The sequence below is a fragment of the Pseudoliparis swirei genome, chromosome 12, assembly GCF_029220125.1.
Source record: "Pseudoliparis swirei isolate HS2019 ecotype Mariana Trench chromosome 12, NWPU_hadal_v1, whole genome shotgun sequence".
In the NCBI taxonomy this organism is placed as follows: domain Eukaryota; kingdom Metazoa; phylum Chordata; class Actinopteri; order Perciformes; family Liparidae; genus Pseudoliparis; species Pseudoliparis swirei.
In genome coordinates, this window is record NC_079399.1 from 23,030,461 (window position 1) to 23,042,739 (window position 12,279).

The following is a 12,279-nucleotide window of genomic DNA, read 5'->3' on the forward strand; positions in this document are numbered from 1 at the left end:
CAGGTAACACTGTTAGTCTTCAGGTAACACTGTAAGGTAACACTGTAGGTCTTCAGGTAACACTGTAAGTCTTCAGGTAACACTAAGTCTTCAGGTAACACTGTTAGTCTTCAGGTAACACTGTAAGTCTTCAGGTAACACTGCTAGTCTTCAGGTAACACTGTTAGTCTTCAGGTAACACTGTAAGTCTTCAGGTAACACTGTTAGTCTTCAGGTAACACTGTTAGTCTTCAGGTAACACTGTAAGGTAACACTGTAGGTCTTCAGGTAAGACTGTTAGTCTTCAGGTAACACTGTTAGTCTTCAGGTAACACTGTTAGTCTTCAGGTAACACTGTTAGTCTTCAGGTAACACTGTTAGTCTTCAGGTAACACTGTAAGGTAACACTGTAGGTCTTCAGGTAAGACTGTTAGTCTTCAGGTAACACTGTTAGTCTTCAGGTAACACTGTTAGTCTTCAGGTAACACTGTTAGTCTTCAGGTAACACTGTAAGTCTTCAGGTAACACTGTTAGTCTTCAGGTAACACTGTAGGTCTTCAGGTAACACTGTTAGTCTTCAGGTAACACTGTTAGTCTTCAGGTAACACTGTTAGTCTTCAGGTAACACTGTTAGTCTTCAGGTAACACTGTAGGTCTTCAGGTAACACTGTTAGTTTTCAGGTAACACTGTTAGTCTTCAGGTAACACTGTTAGTCTTCAGGTAACACGTACGACAGATGCACACTTCTGGAGATTGGATCGGCAATTGCTCGCCGCCTACCAGAGTTTTTCAACTCTTACTCGGACGTCCCGCCAGGAACAGTAGCGGAACTATCTCCGTCCATTTTAGGCGCGATCTCACGCAAACGTCGCCGACGGAGGGGGAAGCGAGCTGGCGTGCTGGTTAGGCTGAGACGTCGAGCCAATCGACCCCCACTACCCACCATTTTACTGGCAAATGTACAGTCTTTGGACAATAAGCTATGCGAGCTACAGGCTCGTATTCAATTCCACCGGAAACTAAGGACAACTGCATCATCTGCCTTACGGAGACATGGATGTCGGAGGAGGTTACCGACTCAGCCATCGAGCGGCAGGATTTTCCGCCCACCGCGGACAGAACAAAGACTCTCTCTGGTAAAGATCGTGGAGGGGTATGTCTCATGATAAACAGATCTTGGTGCAACCAAAGTCATGTACATACTCTCAAGTCGTTCTGTGCCCCGGGCCTCGAGTACCTAACGCTCATGTGTCGACCATTCTGGCTACAGCGGAGATTACAGCAGTCACCCTAACTGCTCTCTACATTCCGCCTCAACCTAACACGGACATAGCGCTGAAGGAACTCTACGGGCGATCAGCGAGCAGGAGTCGGCACACCCGAGGCTGCTTTCATTGTGGCGGGGACTTCAACAAAGCGAACCTGAAGAAAGTTCTCCAAGTTCTACCAACACATAACAAGCAACACGAGGGGAGCGGATCTCGACCACTGCTACACTCCCTTCCGGGATGGATACAAAGCCCTCCTCCGCCCACCGTTCGCAAATCGGACCACCGCTCCATCCAACTACTCCCGCCTACAGGCAGAGGCTTAAGCAGCAACCAATCGCTATGAAGGAAGTGCAACGCTGGTCGGACCAATCGAGTCTATGCTACAGGACTGTTTTGAACGTGCTGACTGGGATATGTTCAGGGTCGCGTCGGACAACAACGTCAGTGAGTACGCGTCCTCAGTCACCGGGTTCATCAAGAAATGCATAGATGACGTTGTTCCTACCAAGTCGGTTCGGATTTATCCCAACCAGAAACCGTGGATAAATGGCGATGTTCGCTGCACTCCGCACGCGTAACACCGCCTTTGACTCCGGGAATATGGCGGAATACAAAAGAGCCCGCTATGACCTCCGTAAGACCATCGGCTCTGCCAAGTGGGAGTTCAGGAACAAGGTGGAGGAAAAGCTCAAGAGCCATGACGTGAGAGGTGTGTGGAAGGGCTACAGACAATCACGGACTTCAGAGGGAGAACCAGCGGTGAAGAGAACTCCTCTACCTCCCTCCCAGGCGAGCTAAATACATTCTTTGCTCGGTTCGACGTGAACGGCAGCCCGCCGAAGGCAGCGCGCCGAGGAGACCAGCCTGCTGATCATCTCAGAGGCTGGCGTGCGCAGAGCCTTCAAGCGGGTGGACATCCGAAGGCGGCAGGTCCCGACCACATCCCGGGCGCGCCTCAGAGCATGTGCAGACCAGTTGGCAGGAGTCTTCGCAGACATCTTCAACCTCTCCCTGTCCCAGGCTGTTGTTCCTGAGAGCTTCAAGATGTCCACCATTGTGCCTGTCCCCAAACACCCCAAGGTAACCTGCCTGAATGACTGGAGACCCGTAGCCCTCACCTCGATTGTCAGTAAATGCTTGAGAGGTTGGTCAAGGACTTCATTTGTTCCATGTTGCCTGCCACGCTGGACCCATGGCAATTTGCATATCGTCAAAACAGATCCACCGACGACGCAATTGCCATGGCACTTCACACCGCCTTTCCCACCTGGAGGAGGAACTGTTGTGTGCGAATGCTGGTTGTGGACTACAGCTCAGCGTTCAACACTATTGTTCCCGCCAAGCTCGACACCAAGCTCAGAGGTCTAGGCCTGCACTCTACCATGTGCAGCTGGATACTGGACTTCCTGTCGGGCCGCCGCCAGGTGGTGAGGATGGGCAGTACCACCTCAGAGCCGCTGACCCTCAACACGGGAGCCCCTCAGGGATGCGTGTTGAGCCTCTCCTCTACTCCTGTACACCCACGACTACACGGCCATGCACAGCACCAACGACATCATCAAGTATGCTGACGACACAACAGTGGTGGGGCTGATCACCGCGACGACGAGACAGCCTACAGGGAGGAGGTTGGATCACTGGTACAGTGGTGCCAGGAGAACAGCCTCGTCCTCAACGTCAAGAAGACCAAGGAGCTGATCGTGGACTACAGGAAGCGGAGAGGAGAGCACACCCCATCTCCATAGACGGAGTTGCAGTAGAGAGGTCAGCAGCTTCAAGTTCCTCGGCGTGCACATCTCCGAGGACCTCACATGGACCACGCACACCACTCACGTGGTGAAAAGGGCCCAACAACGCCTGTATTTCCTTAGGCGACTGAGGAAATTCAACATGGCCCCGCATCCTCAGAACATTCTACACCAGTACCATCGAGAGTGTTCTGACAGGTTGCATCACCGTCTGGTACGGGAACTGCACCGCCCTGGAGCGTAGGGCACTACAGAGGGTGGTGCGGTCGGCACAGTACATCGTTGGAGGTGAGCTTCCCTCCATCCTGGACATATATACCAGGCGGTGCGTGGCCAGGGCCAAACGGATGATGAAAGACAATAACCACCCCGGCCACAAACTGTTCACCCTTCTACCGTCAGGCAGGCGATACCGCAGTATCAAGTGCCGCACAAACAGACTGAGGGACAGCTTCTTCAGTCAGGCCATCAGGCTGCTGAACAAGGACTGAGACCCTCATTAACACTACACACCAGAACACATTCTGTGAATATCTATGGCCATGGTATATATTTTATTACATTGTTTATATATATATATATTGTATATATATATTGTATGTATATATATATATATATATAGTCTCAAAAAAAGTGTATATTTTATTACATTGTTTTATATATATATATTGCCATGATGTATATTCTATTACATTGTTTTATATATATATTGTTAATACTTTCTTCTTTTTTTTGTGTGGATATTGTATAGTTTATTCTCATTCTTATTCTTTTTTTAGTCTGCTACTGCTGTCGGGTGTTTTGCACATAAGAATTTCACGAACCGATTATACTTGTATAAAAGGGGATGTGACAATAAAAACTTGAAAGTCTTCAGGTAACACTGTTAGTCTTCAGGTAACACTGTTAGTCTTCAGGTAACACTGTAGGTCTTCAGGTAACACTGTTAGTCTTCAGGTAACACTGTAGGTCTTCAGGTAACTGTAAGTTAACACTGTAGGTCTTCAGTGGTCATGTGATTCACATCCAGGTCCGTCAACAGAAGATATCTGTATTTCTCTTTTCTCGTCCTCCGGCCTCTCAGAGCTCTTTAATGACGTCATTCACTCGTTCACCTCCAGGTGGGAGGAGCTACGGTTCACCTGCACATCACAGTAACTCACATCCACCTGTAGAACAGCTACGGGATTTGGGGGTTCAGTGCCTTGCTCAAGGACACATCGACATGGGCTAGCGGAGCCGGGGATCGTACCGCCGACCCTCTGAAGGACGAGCCGCTCTCCCCTGAGCCGCACAAAGAGTAAACAAAGAGTAAACAAAGAGTGACCGCCTGTGTTTCACTCCTCCTCCTCCTCCAGGGCCGAGGGCAGGCGGAGAGGAGGGAGACGGAGGTGCTGCTCCAGGAGAGCACGAGGAGCAGGGAGGAGCTTAGGACCAGGGCCCAGGAGGCGGTGCGGCAGTGGAGGGCGAAGTGCAGGAGGCTGCAGAAGGAGCTGGAGGAGGCGCAGGCCCAGAGTGACCAGGCTTCGCAGGTCGGTGGAGGAGCTGCTGCTCTTTAGAACTCTGAGTCGGGGACTGAGCCGCCATGCTGGCCCTCCTGGAGAGGGGCCTCCTCTGGGCCTGCTAAAGGGTTCTGCCTTTTTCACCCTGAAAGGTTTTTTTTCTTCCTATTTCTTGGGAGTTGTTCCTGATCCGATGTGAGGTCAAAGGTCAAAGGTCAGGGATGTCTGTGTACACACTGTAAAGCCCTCTGAGGGGAGGTTGTGATATTGGGCTACACAAAATAATCTGAATTGAGGGAGATGAAACCTTTCTGCGTTCTGGTGTGTTTACCAAACTACGTTTTGGATGACGATCCAGATTTAAAGAAGTCCAGATTTAAGGAAAGCACATTTTCTAGGAATTTAAATTTGACCTGCATGTATTTATGAAGTGACTTAGTTTAGTAAGTTTAGTCTATTCAAACTGAAAACATAAAGTTCTATACGAGGTTCTTGAAGGTCTTGAACGCCTCTGAGCATGAAACATTAACGCAGCGATCAATAAACAAACAGGAAAGCAGAAGTCTGATCATCGTACATGAGTCCAGAGAGAAATCCCAACGGCTTCGTCGTCGGCTCGTTGTTGTTTTGAACGACGTAAACAGCCTGTTTCACAGAGCCCAGACAGCAGCGCCGTCTCTCAGGTTCTGGATGAGCCGTGGACTCGTGTGAAGCTGCTTTGACAGCGTGTTCTTCAAAGTGATCAATAACGTCTGGGATGCGTTTCTCAGCTCCAGCTGTAAACCGATCTGCAGCAGCGAGAATAACACCAAACGCATCCCGGCCAAACCGTCCCGAGGCTGTGCAGCCGCCACGACCGCTCCTCGGAGAAGGAGAGCACGGCCACGCTCCGCCTGAACAGCCAATGGGAGGCCTCCTCACCCCCAGAGACGCTTAGCGTAGCATCGGCTCACCATCAAGCACGAGCATCACCGTCACGACACGTTGTAGAAGGCCCAGAAAGGCGGCGTGCTACAGACATCGTGCTACGGGCGGCGTGCTACAGACATCGTGCTACGGGCGGCGTGCTACAGACATCGTGCTACGGGCGGCGTGCTACGGACATCGTGCTACGGGCGGCGTGCTACGGACGTCGTGCTACAGACATCGTGCTACGGACGTCGTGCTACAGACATCGTGCTACGGACATCGTGCTACAGACATCGTGCTACGGACGTCGTGCTACAGACATCGTGCTACGGACATCGTGCTACGGACATCGGACATCGTGCTACGGACGTCGTGCTACGGACGTCGTGCTACGGACATCGTGCTACGGACATCGTGCTACGGACGTCGTGCTACAGACATCGTGCTACGGACGTCGTGCTACAGACATCGTGCTACGGACATCGTGCTACGGACGTCGTGCTACAGACATCGTGCTACGGACATCGTGCTACGGACGTCGTGCTACAGACATCGTGCTACGGACGTCGTGCTACGAACGCCGTGCTACGGACATCGTGCTACGGACGTCGTGCTACAGACATCGTGCTACGGACATCGTGCTACGGACGTCGTGCTACAGACGTCGTGCTACAGACGTCGTGCTACAGACATCGTGCTACGGACGTCGTGCTACGGACATCGTGCTACGGACGTCGTGCTACGGACGTCATGCTACAGACGTTGACGACATAACTGTCCTCCATGTCTTGTGGAGTCAGGAGAATCTAAATGCGTGTGCGTCTCCCAGCGAATCTGTTTGTGCGTGTGTATTGTTGTGTGTAATTGTTGTGCGTGTTAACACAACGTCACACAGACACGAGCTCCGTGCTCTCAGTGGAACAACACATTCAATTCCAGAGCTCAACGTTTCAGGGGAAATAAATCATCGCTGGGGAAATACAGATGTTAAAGTATTCAATTCAATTCAGTTTACTTGTATAGCCCAATTTCACAAATTACAAATTTGTCTCGGAGTGCTTTACAATCTGTACACATAGACATCCCTGACCTTTGACCTCACATCGGACCAGGAACAACTCCCAAATAACCCTTCAGGGGGGAAAAAAGGAAGAAACCTTCAGGAGAGAACAGAGGAGGATCCCTCTCCAGGATGGACAGAACAATAGATGTATTGATGAGTTTTTCTGGTCCACTTCTCCCGTTTTATTTCATACTCTTAATAATAATCATATTTCATGATGGACTGGAAGCAGCTTCTGTGCATTAGCATTGTAATGATGGGGGGGGGGGGTTACATAAGAGGAGCTGGAACAGTGAATAACTAAAAGTCATAACACGTGTTCTCTGTTCATTTTAATTCAGACTTTGTTCTGTCGTCAGACGGGAACTCTTGAATAATGTGTATGTAATGTCTTAATGATGATAGAACCATGTATGAAGTGGTCTTGAGAACGTTTCTCCCGTACGTTGCGCCGCGTGTGCTTTGTCGAATCATTAAAGGCTGACGGTGGTTACTCGCTTGAAGCCTCGGTGCCCTCCCAACGCTCCGGCTGCAGACCCCCACCCGGCTTACTCCGCGGGACGCACATTAATTACAGAATCATTCCCCCTTTATGAATTTAGGGAGAGAATCAAGTGCTCAATTAAATGATTAGGTTCTGAGCTGCAGCAAAGTCTTTGCACATTCCAGTCAAAGCCGGAGTATTAGAAGCAATCTGCCTGGAACAGACCTGAGCGCTGTGCCTTATCGCCGAGCTGACAGCTGCGACTGCACATGTTCCTCTGCCTCCCTGTCACAATTTCATTATTGTTCCAGCTCCTTTTTGTACAACATCTTCCGCCTCCTCTTCATTTCCCTCCCTCCCTCCCTCCCTCCCTCTCTCTCTCCAGGCAGCCAGAGACAAGCAGAGCTCCCAGGCGCAGCTGAAGGCGCTGAGCCAGCAGAGCGAGGCGTCCCGCAGGGAGCTCGCCGAGGTCCTCGGGCGCTTGGCCCAGCGCGAAGAAGAGCTCCACCGCAAGGACGTGGAGCTGTCCGAGACCCGCCAGCGCCAGTTGTCACTGGAGCAGGAAATCCGGGAGGTACGATGCGGTCGAGCAGCCGGGAATCGTAAAGATCTTTCCTCCCACTGGGGGAACTCAAAACGGTGTCCTTGAAGGGTCAAAGACCCTCCGTCAGAAACTGTGTCTTTCCACCTGGCTGCACGTCTGGCTCATGGACTGGAGACCAGTTTGACTTGTTTTCACAAATGACCAGACGCCGTGTGTGTGTGTGTGTGTGTGTGTGTGATGTAACGACGACCCCTCTGCTCCTCAAGCGGTGAGGTTAAAGGTCGACGTATCAATTCAGTTTTTTTACTGAATGCATTTTTCTGGCACATCAGCATCGGAGCACAGATCCCAGTGCAACTACATCCAAGGACCAGTATGTGCAGGCACGTGCACAGGTAGACCTCTAGTGGTGCTCAAGCTCCTCCCCTTTTGCCCTGGATGAGAAAAGTGCCCCTTTTTATGGAGGCACATTGTTTCTTCATTCATCAGAATTTAAGAATAAAAATGACTTTCTCTGTCATCAATTCCCTCCAAATGAATTTTGATATCTGACTGGGCTTTTTTTATTTATTGACCCGACGACCCATGAGCCAATCAGAACGCTTGTACTGTCGTTACCATGTAATAATTCATATTTATTCATAAAGAAAATGTAAACTAGCTGTCTAATCCTGCCAAGAGGGAACGCAGGTCGAGGACCGCGTAATTATGTAATGCTGCTTATGTTTGAACAGTTTTGGCGATGGGTGAGTCGCGTTAAAGTCCAGAGGAGAATGAAAAGCTCAGCTGTAGAGTCATTCTAACCCTGCCCCTAGGTGAGGGAGGCCTCGGCTGCCCTGGGGGAGGAGTCCCACCACCTGGCTGCCGCCCAGGCCAGACTGAGGGAGGAGAACCAGAGGCTGGAGGACCGAGCCGACGCCCAAGCCCGGCGTTGCCAAACGGACCAGGACGCGCAGGCCGAGCTGCGGGCCGCCTTGAGGCAGGCGACCTCGGCCCACGCTCTGCTGCTCCAGAGGTCGGCCGAGGAGGAGCGCGCCAAGGGGAAGCTCCTGAAGGCCGCCGCGGAGCTGCAGGCCCAGCTGGCGGCGGCGCAGGAGGAGCGGGCCGCCCTGGGCCAGCAGCTGCAGCTGGAGAGGATCGTGCACCAGTCCGAGCTGGACAGCACCCGGGACCGCAGGACCGACACGTGCTGCGACCTGCAGGAGCGGCTCGCGCTGTGCCAGCAGGAGAGGGATGACGTCATGGCTCACCTGGAGGAGCTGAAGGTGAGTCCTCTTCTTGAATCTTAGTCCATCAAGGAATCACATTTGGTAAATATAGCTCTGCTTAAAATGAGATTATCCAGACTCTCATGTCCCGACAGTGAATATGTAGCATTAAGACAGGATTAAGACACGCTCTCCTGCACCTGGTCTCAGCCCAGATAGTCTGGCACCTCTGTTCATTGGTCCCCATGTGACCCTGTTCATTGGTCCCCATGTGACCCCTGTTCATTGGTCCCCATGTGACCCCTGTTCATTGGTCCCCATGTGACCCCTGTTCATTGATCCCCATGTGACCCTGTTCATTGGTCCCCATGTGACCCTGTTCATTGGTCCCCATGTGACCCCTGTTCATTGGTCCCCATGTGACCCTGTTCATTGGTCCCCATGTGACCCTGTTCATTGGTCCCCATGTGACCCTGTTCATTGGTCCCCATGTGACCCTGTTCATTGGTCCCCATGTGACCCTGTTCATTGGTCCCCATGTGACCCTGTTCATTGGTCCCCATGTGACCCTGTTCATTGGTCCCCATGTGACCCTGTTCATTGGTCCCCATGTGACCCTGTTCATTGGTCCCCATGTGACCCTGTTCATTGGTCCCCATGTGACCCTGTTCATTGGTCCCCATGTGACCCCTGTTCATTGGTCCCCATGTGACCCTTGTTCATTGGTCCCCATGTGACCCCTGTTCATTGGTCCCCATATGACCCCTGTTCATTGGTCCCCATGTGACCCCTGTTCATTGGTCCCCATGTGGACCCTGTTCATTGGTCCCCATGTGACCCTGTTCATTGGTCCCCATGTGACCCTGTTCATTGGTCCCCATGTGACCCCTGTTCATTGGTCCCCATGTGACCCCTGTTCATTGGTCCCCATGTGACCCTGTTCATTGGTCCCCATGTGACCCCTGTTCATTGGTCCCCATGTGACCCCTGTTCATTGGTCCCCATGTGACCCTGTTCATTGGTCCCCATGTGGACCCTGTTCATTGGTCCCCATGTGGACCCTGTTCATTGGTCCCCATGTGGATCCTGTTCATTGGTCCCCATGTGACCCCTGTTCATTGGTCCCCATGTGGACCCTGTTCATTGGTCCCCATGCCCCCTGTTCATTGGTCCCCATGTGGACCCTGTTCATTGGTCCCCATGTGACCCTGTTCATTGGTCCCCATGTGACCCCTGTTTATTGGTCCCCATGTGACCCTGTTCATTGGTCCCCATGACCCCTGTTCATTGGTCCCCATATGACCCCTGTTCATTGGTCCCCATGTGACCCTGTTCATTGGTCCCCATGTGGACCCTGTTCATTGGTCCCCATGTGACCCTGTTCATTGGTCCCCATGTGACCCCTGTTCATTGGTTCCCATGTGGACTCTCTTCATTGGTCCCCATGTGGACCCTGTTCATTGGTCCCCATGTGGACCCTGTTCATTGGTCCCCATGTGACCCCTGTTCATTGGTCCCCATGTGACCCTGTTCATTGGTCCCCATGTGACCCTGTTCATTGGTCCCCATGTGGACCCTGTTCATTGGTCCCCATGTGACCCTGTTCATTGGTCCCCATGTGACCCCTGTTCATTGGTCCCCATGTGACCCCTGTTCATTGGTCCCCATGTGACCCTGTTCATTGGTCCCCATGTGACCCCTGTTCATAGGTCCCCATGTGACCCCTGTTCATTGGTCCCCATGTGACCCTGTTCATTGGTCCCCATGTGACCCTGTTCATTGGTCCCCATGTGGCCCTGTTCATTGGTCCCCATGTGACCCTGTTCATTGGTCCCCATGTGGACCCTGTTCATTGGTCCCCATGTGACCCCTGTTCATTGGTCCCCATGTGGACCCTGTTCATTGGTCCCCATGACCCCTGTTCATTGGTCCCCATGTGGACCCTGTTCATTGGTCCCCATGTGACCCTGTTCATTGGTCCCCATGTGACCCCTGTTCATTGGTCCCCATGTGATCCTGTTCATTGGTCCCCATGTGGACCCTGTTCATTGGTCCCCATGACCCCTGTTCATTGGTCCCCATATGACCCCTGTTCATTGGTCCCCATGTGACCCTGTTCATTGGTCCCCATGTGGACCCTGTTCATTGGTCCCCATGTGACCCTGTTCATTGGTCCCCATGTGACCCTGTTCATTGGTCCCCATGTGACCCCTGTTCATTGGTCCCCATGTGACCCTGTTCATTGGTCCCCATGTGGACTCTCTTCATTGGTCCCCATGTGGACCCTGTTCATTGGTCCCCATGTGGACCCTGTTCATTGGTCCCCATGTGACCCTGTTCATTGGTCCCCATGTGACCCCTGTTCATTGGTCCCCATGTGACCCTGTTCATTGGTCCCCATGTGACCCTGTTCATTGGTCCCCATGTGACCCTGTTCATTGGTCCCCATGTGGATCCTGTTCATTGGTCCCCATGTGGACCCTGTTCATTGGTCCCCATGTGACCCCTGTTCATTGGTCCCCATGTGACCCTGTTCATTGGTCCCCATGTGACCCTGTTCATTGGTCCCCATGTGACCCCTGTTCATTGGTCCCCATGTGACCCTGTTCATTGGTCCCCATGTGACCCTGTTCATTGGTCCCCATGTGACCCTGTTCATTGGTCCCCATGTGACCCTGTTCATTGGTCCCCATGTGACCCTGTTCATTGGTCCCCATGTGACCCTGTTCATTGGTCCCCATGTGACCCTGTTCATTGGTCCCCATGTGACCCCTGTTCATTGGTCCCCATGTGACCCTGTTCATTGGTCCCCATGTGACCCTGTTCATTGGTCCCCATGTGACCCTGTTCATTGGTCCCCATGTGACCCTGTTCATTGGTCCCCATGTGGACCCTGTTCATTGGTCCCCATGTGACCCTGTTCATTGGTCCCCATGTGGACCCTGTTCATTGGTCCCCATGTGGATCCTGTTCATTGGTCCCCATGTGGACCCTGTTCATTGGTCCCCATGGACCCTGTTCATTGGTCCCCATGTGGACCCTGTTCATTGGTCCCCATGTGACCCCTGTTCATTGGTCCCCATGTGACCCTGTTCATTGGTCCCCATGTGACCCTGTTCATTGGTCCCCATGTGACCCTGTTCATTGGTCCCCATGTGAGCCTGTTCATTGGTCCCCATGTGACCCTGTTCATTGGTCCCCATGTGACCCTGTTCATTGGTCCCCATGTGACCCTGTTCATTGGTCCCCATGTGGATCCTGTTCATTGGTCCCCATGTGGACCCTGTTCATTGGTCCCCATGTGACCCTGTTCATTGGTCCCCATGTGACCCTGTTCATTGGTCCCCATGTGACCCTGTTCATTGGTCCCCATGTGACCCTGTTCATTGGTCCCCATGTGACCCTGTTCATTGGTCCCCATGTGACCCTGTTCATTGGTCCCCATGTGACCCTGTTCATTGGTCCCCATGTGACCCTGTTCATTGGTCCCCATGTGACCCCTGTTCATTGGTCCCCATGTGACCCTGTTCATTGGTCCCCATGTGACCCTGTTCATTGGTCCCCATGTGA

At 52.3% G+C, this 12,279-nt stretch overlaps 1 protein-coding gene across 1 annotated transcript in view; it reads left to right on the plus strand.

The window, feature by feature from the left end:
• Positions 1-12,279, plus strand: part of LOC130203066 (centrosomal protein of 128 kDa-like) — a 50,578-nt gene that overhangs the window by 16,213 nt on the left and 22,086 nt on the right. The window contains exons 14-16 of the mRNA XM_056428956.1: positions 4,358-4,531; positions 7,343-7,531; positions 8,317-8,766. Coding sequence (XP_056284931.1) covers positions 4,358-4,531; positions 7,343-7,531; positions 8,317-8,766 — 813 coding nt within the window. The remainder of the gene's footprint in view (positions 1-4,357; positions 4,532-7,342; positions 7,532-8,316; positions 8,767-12,279) is intronic.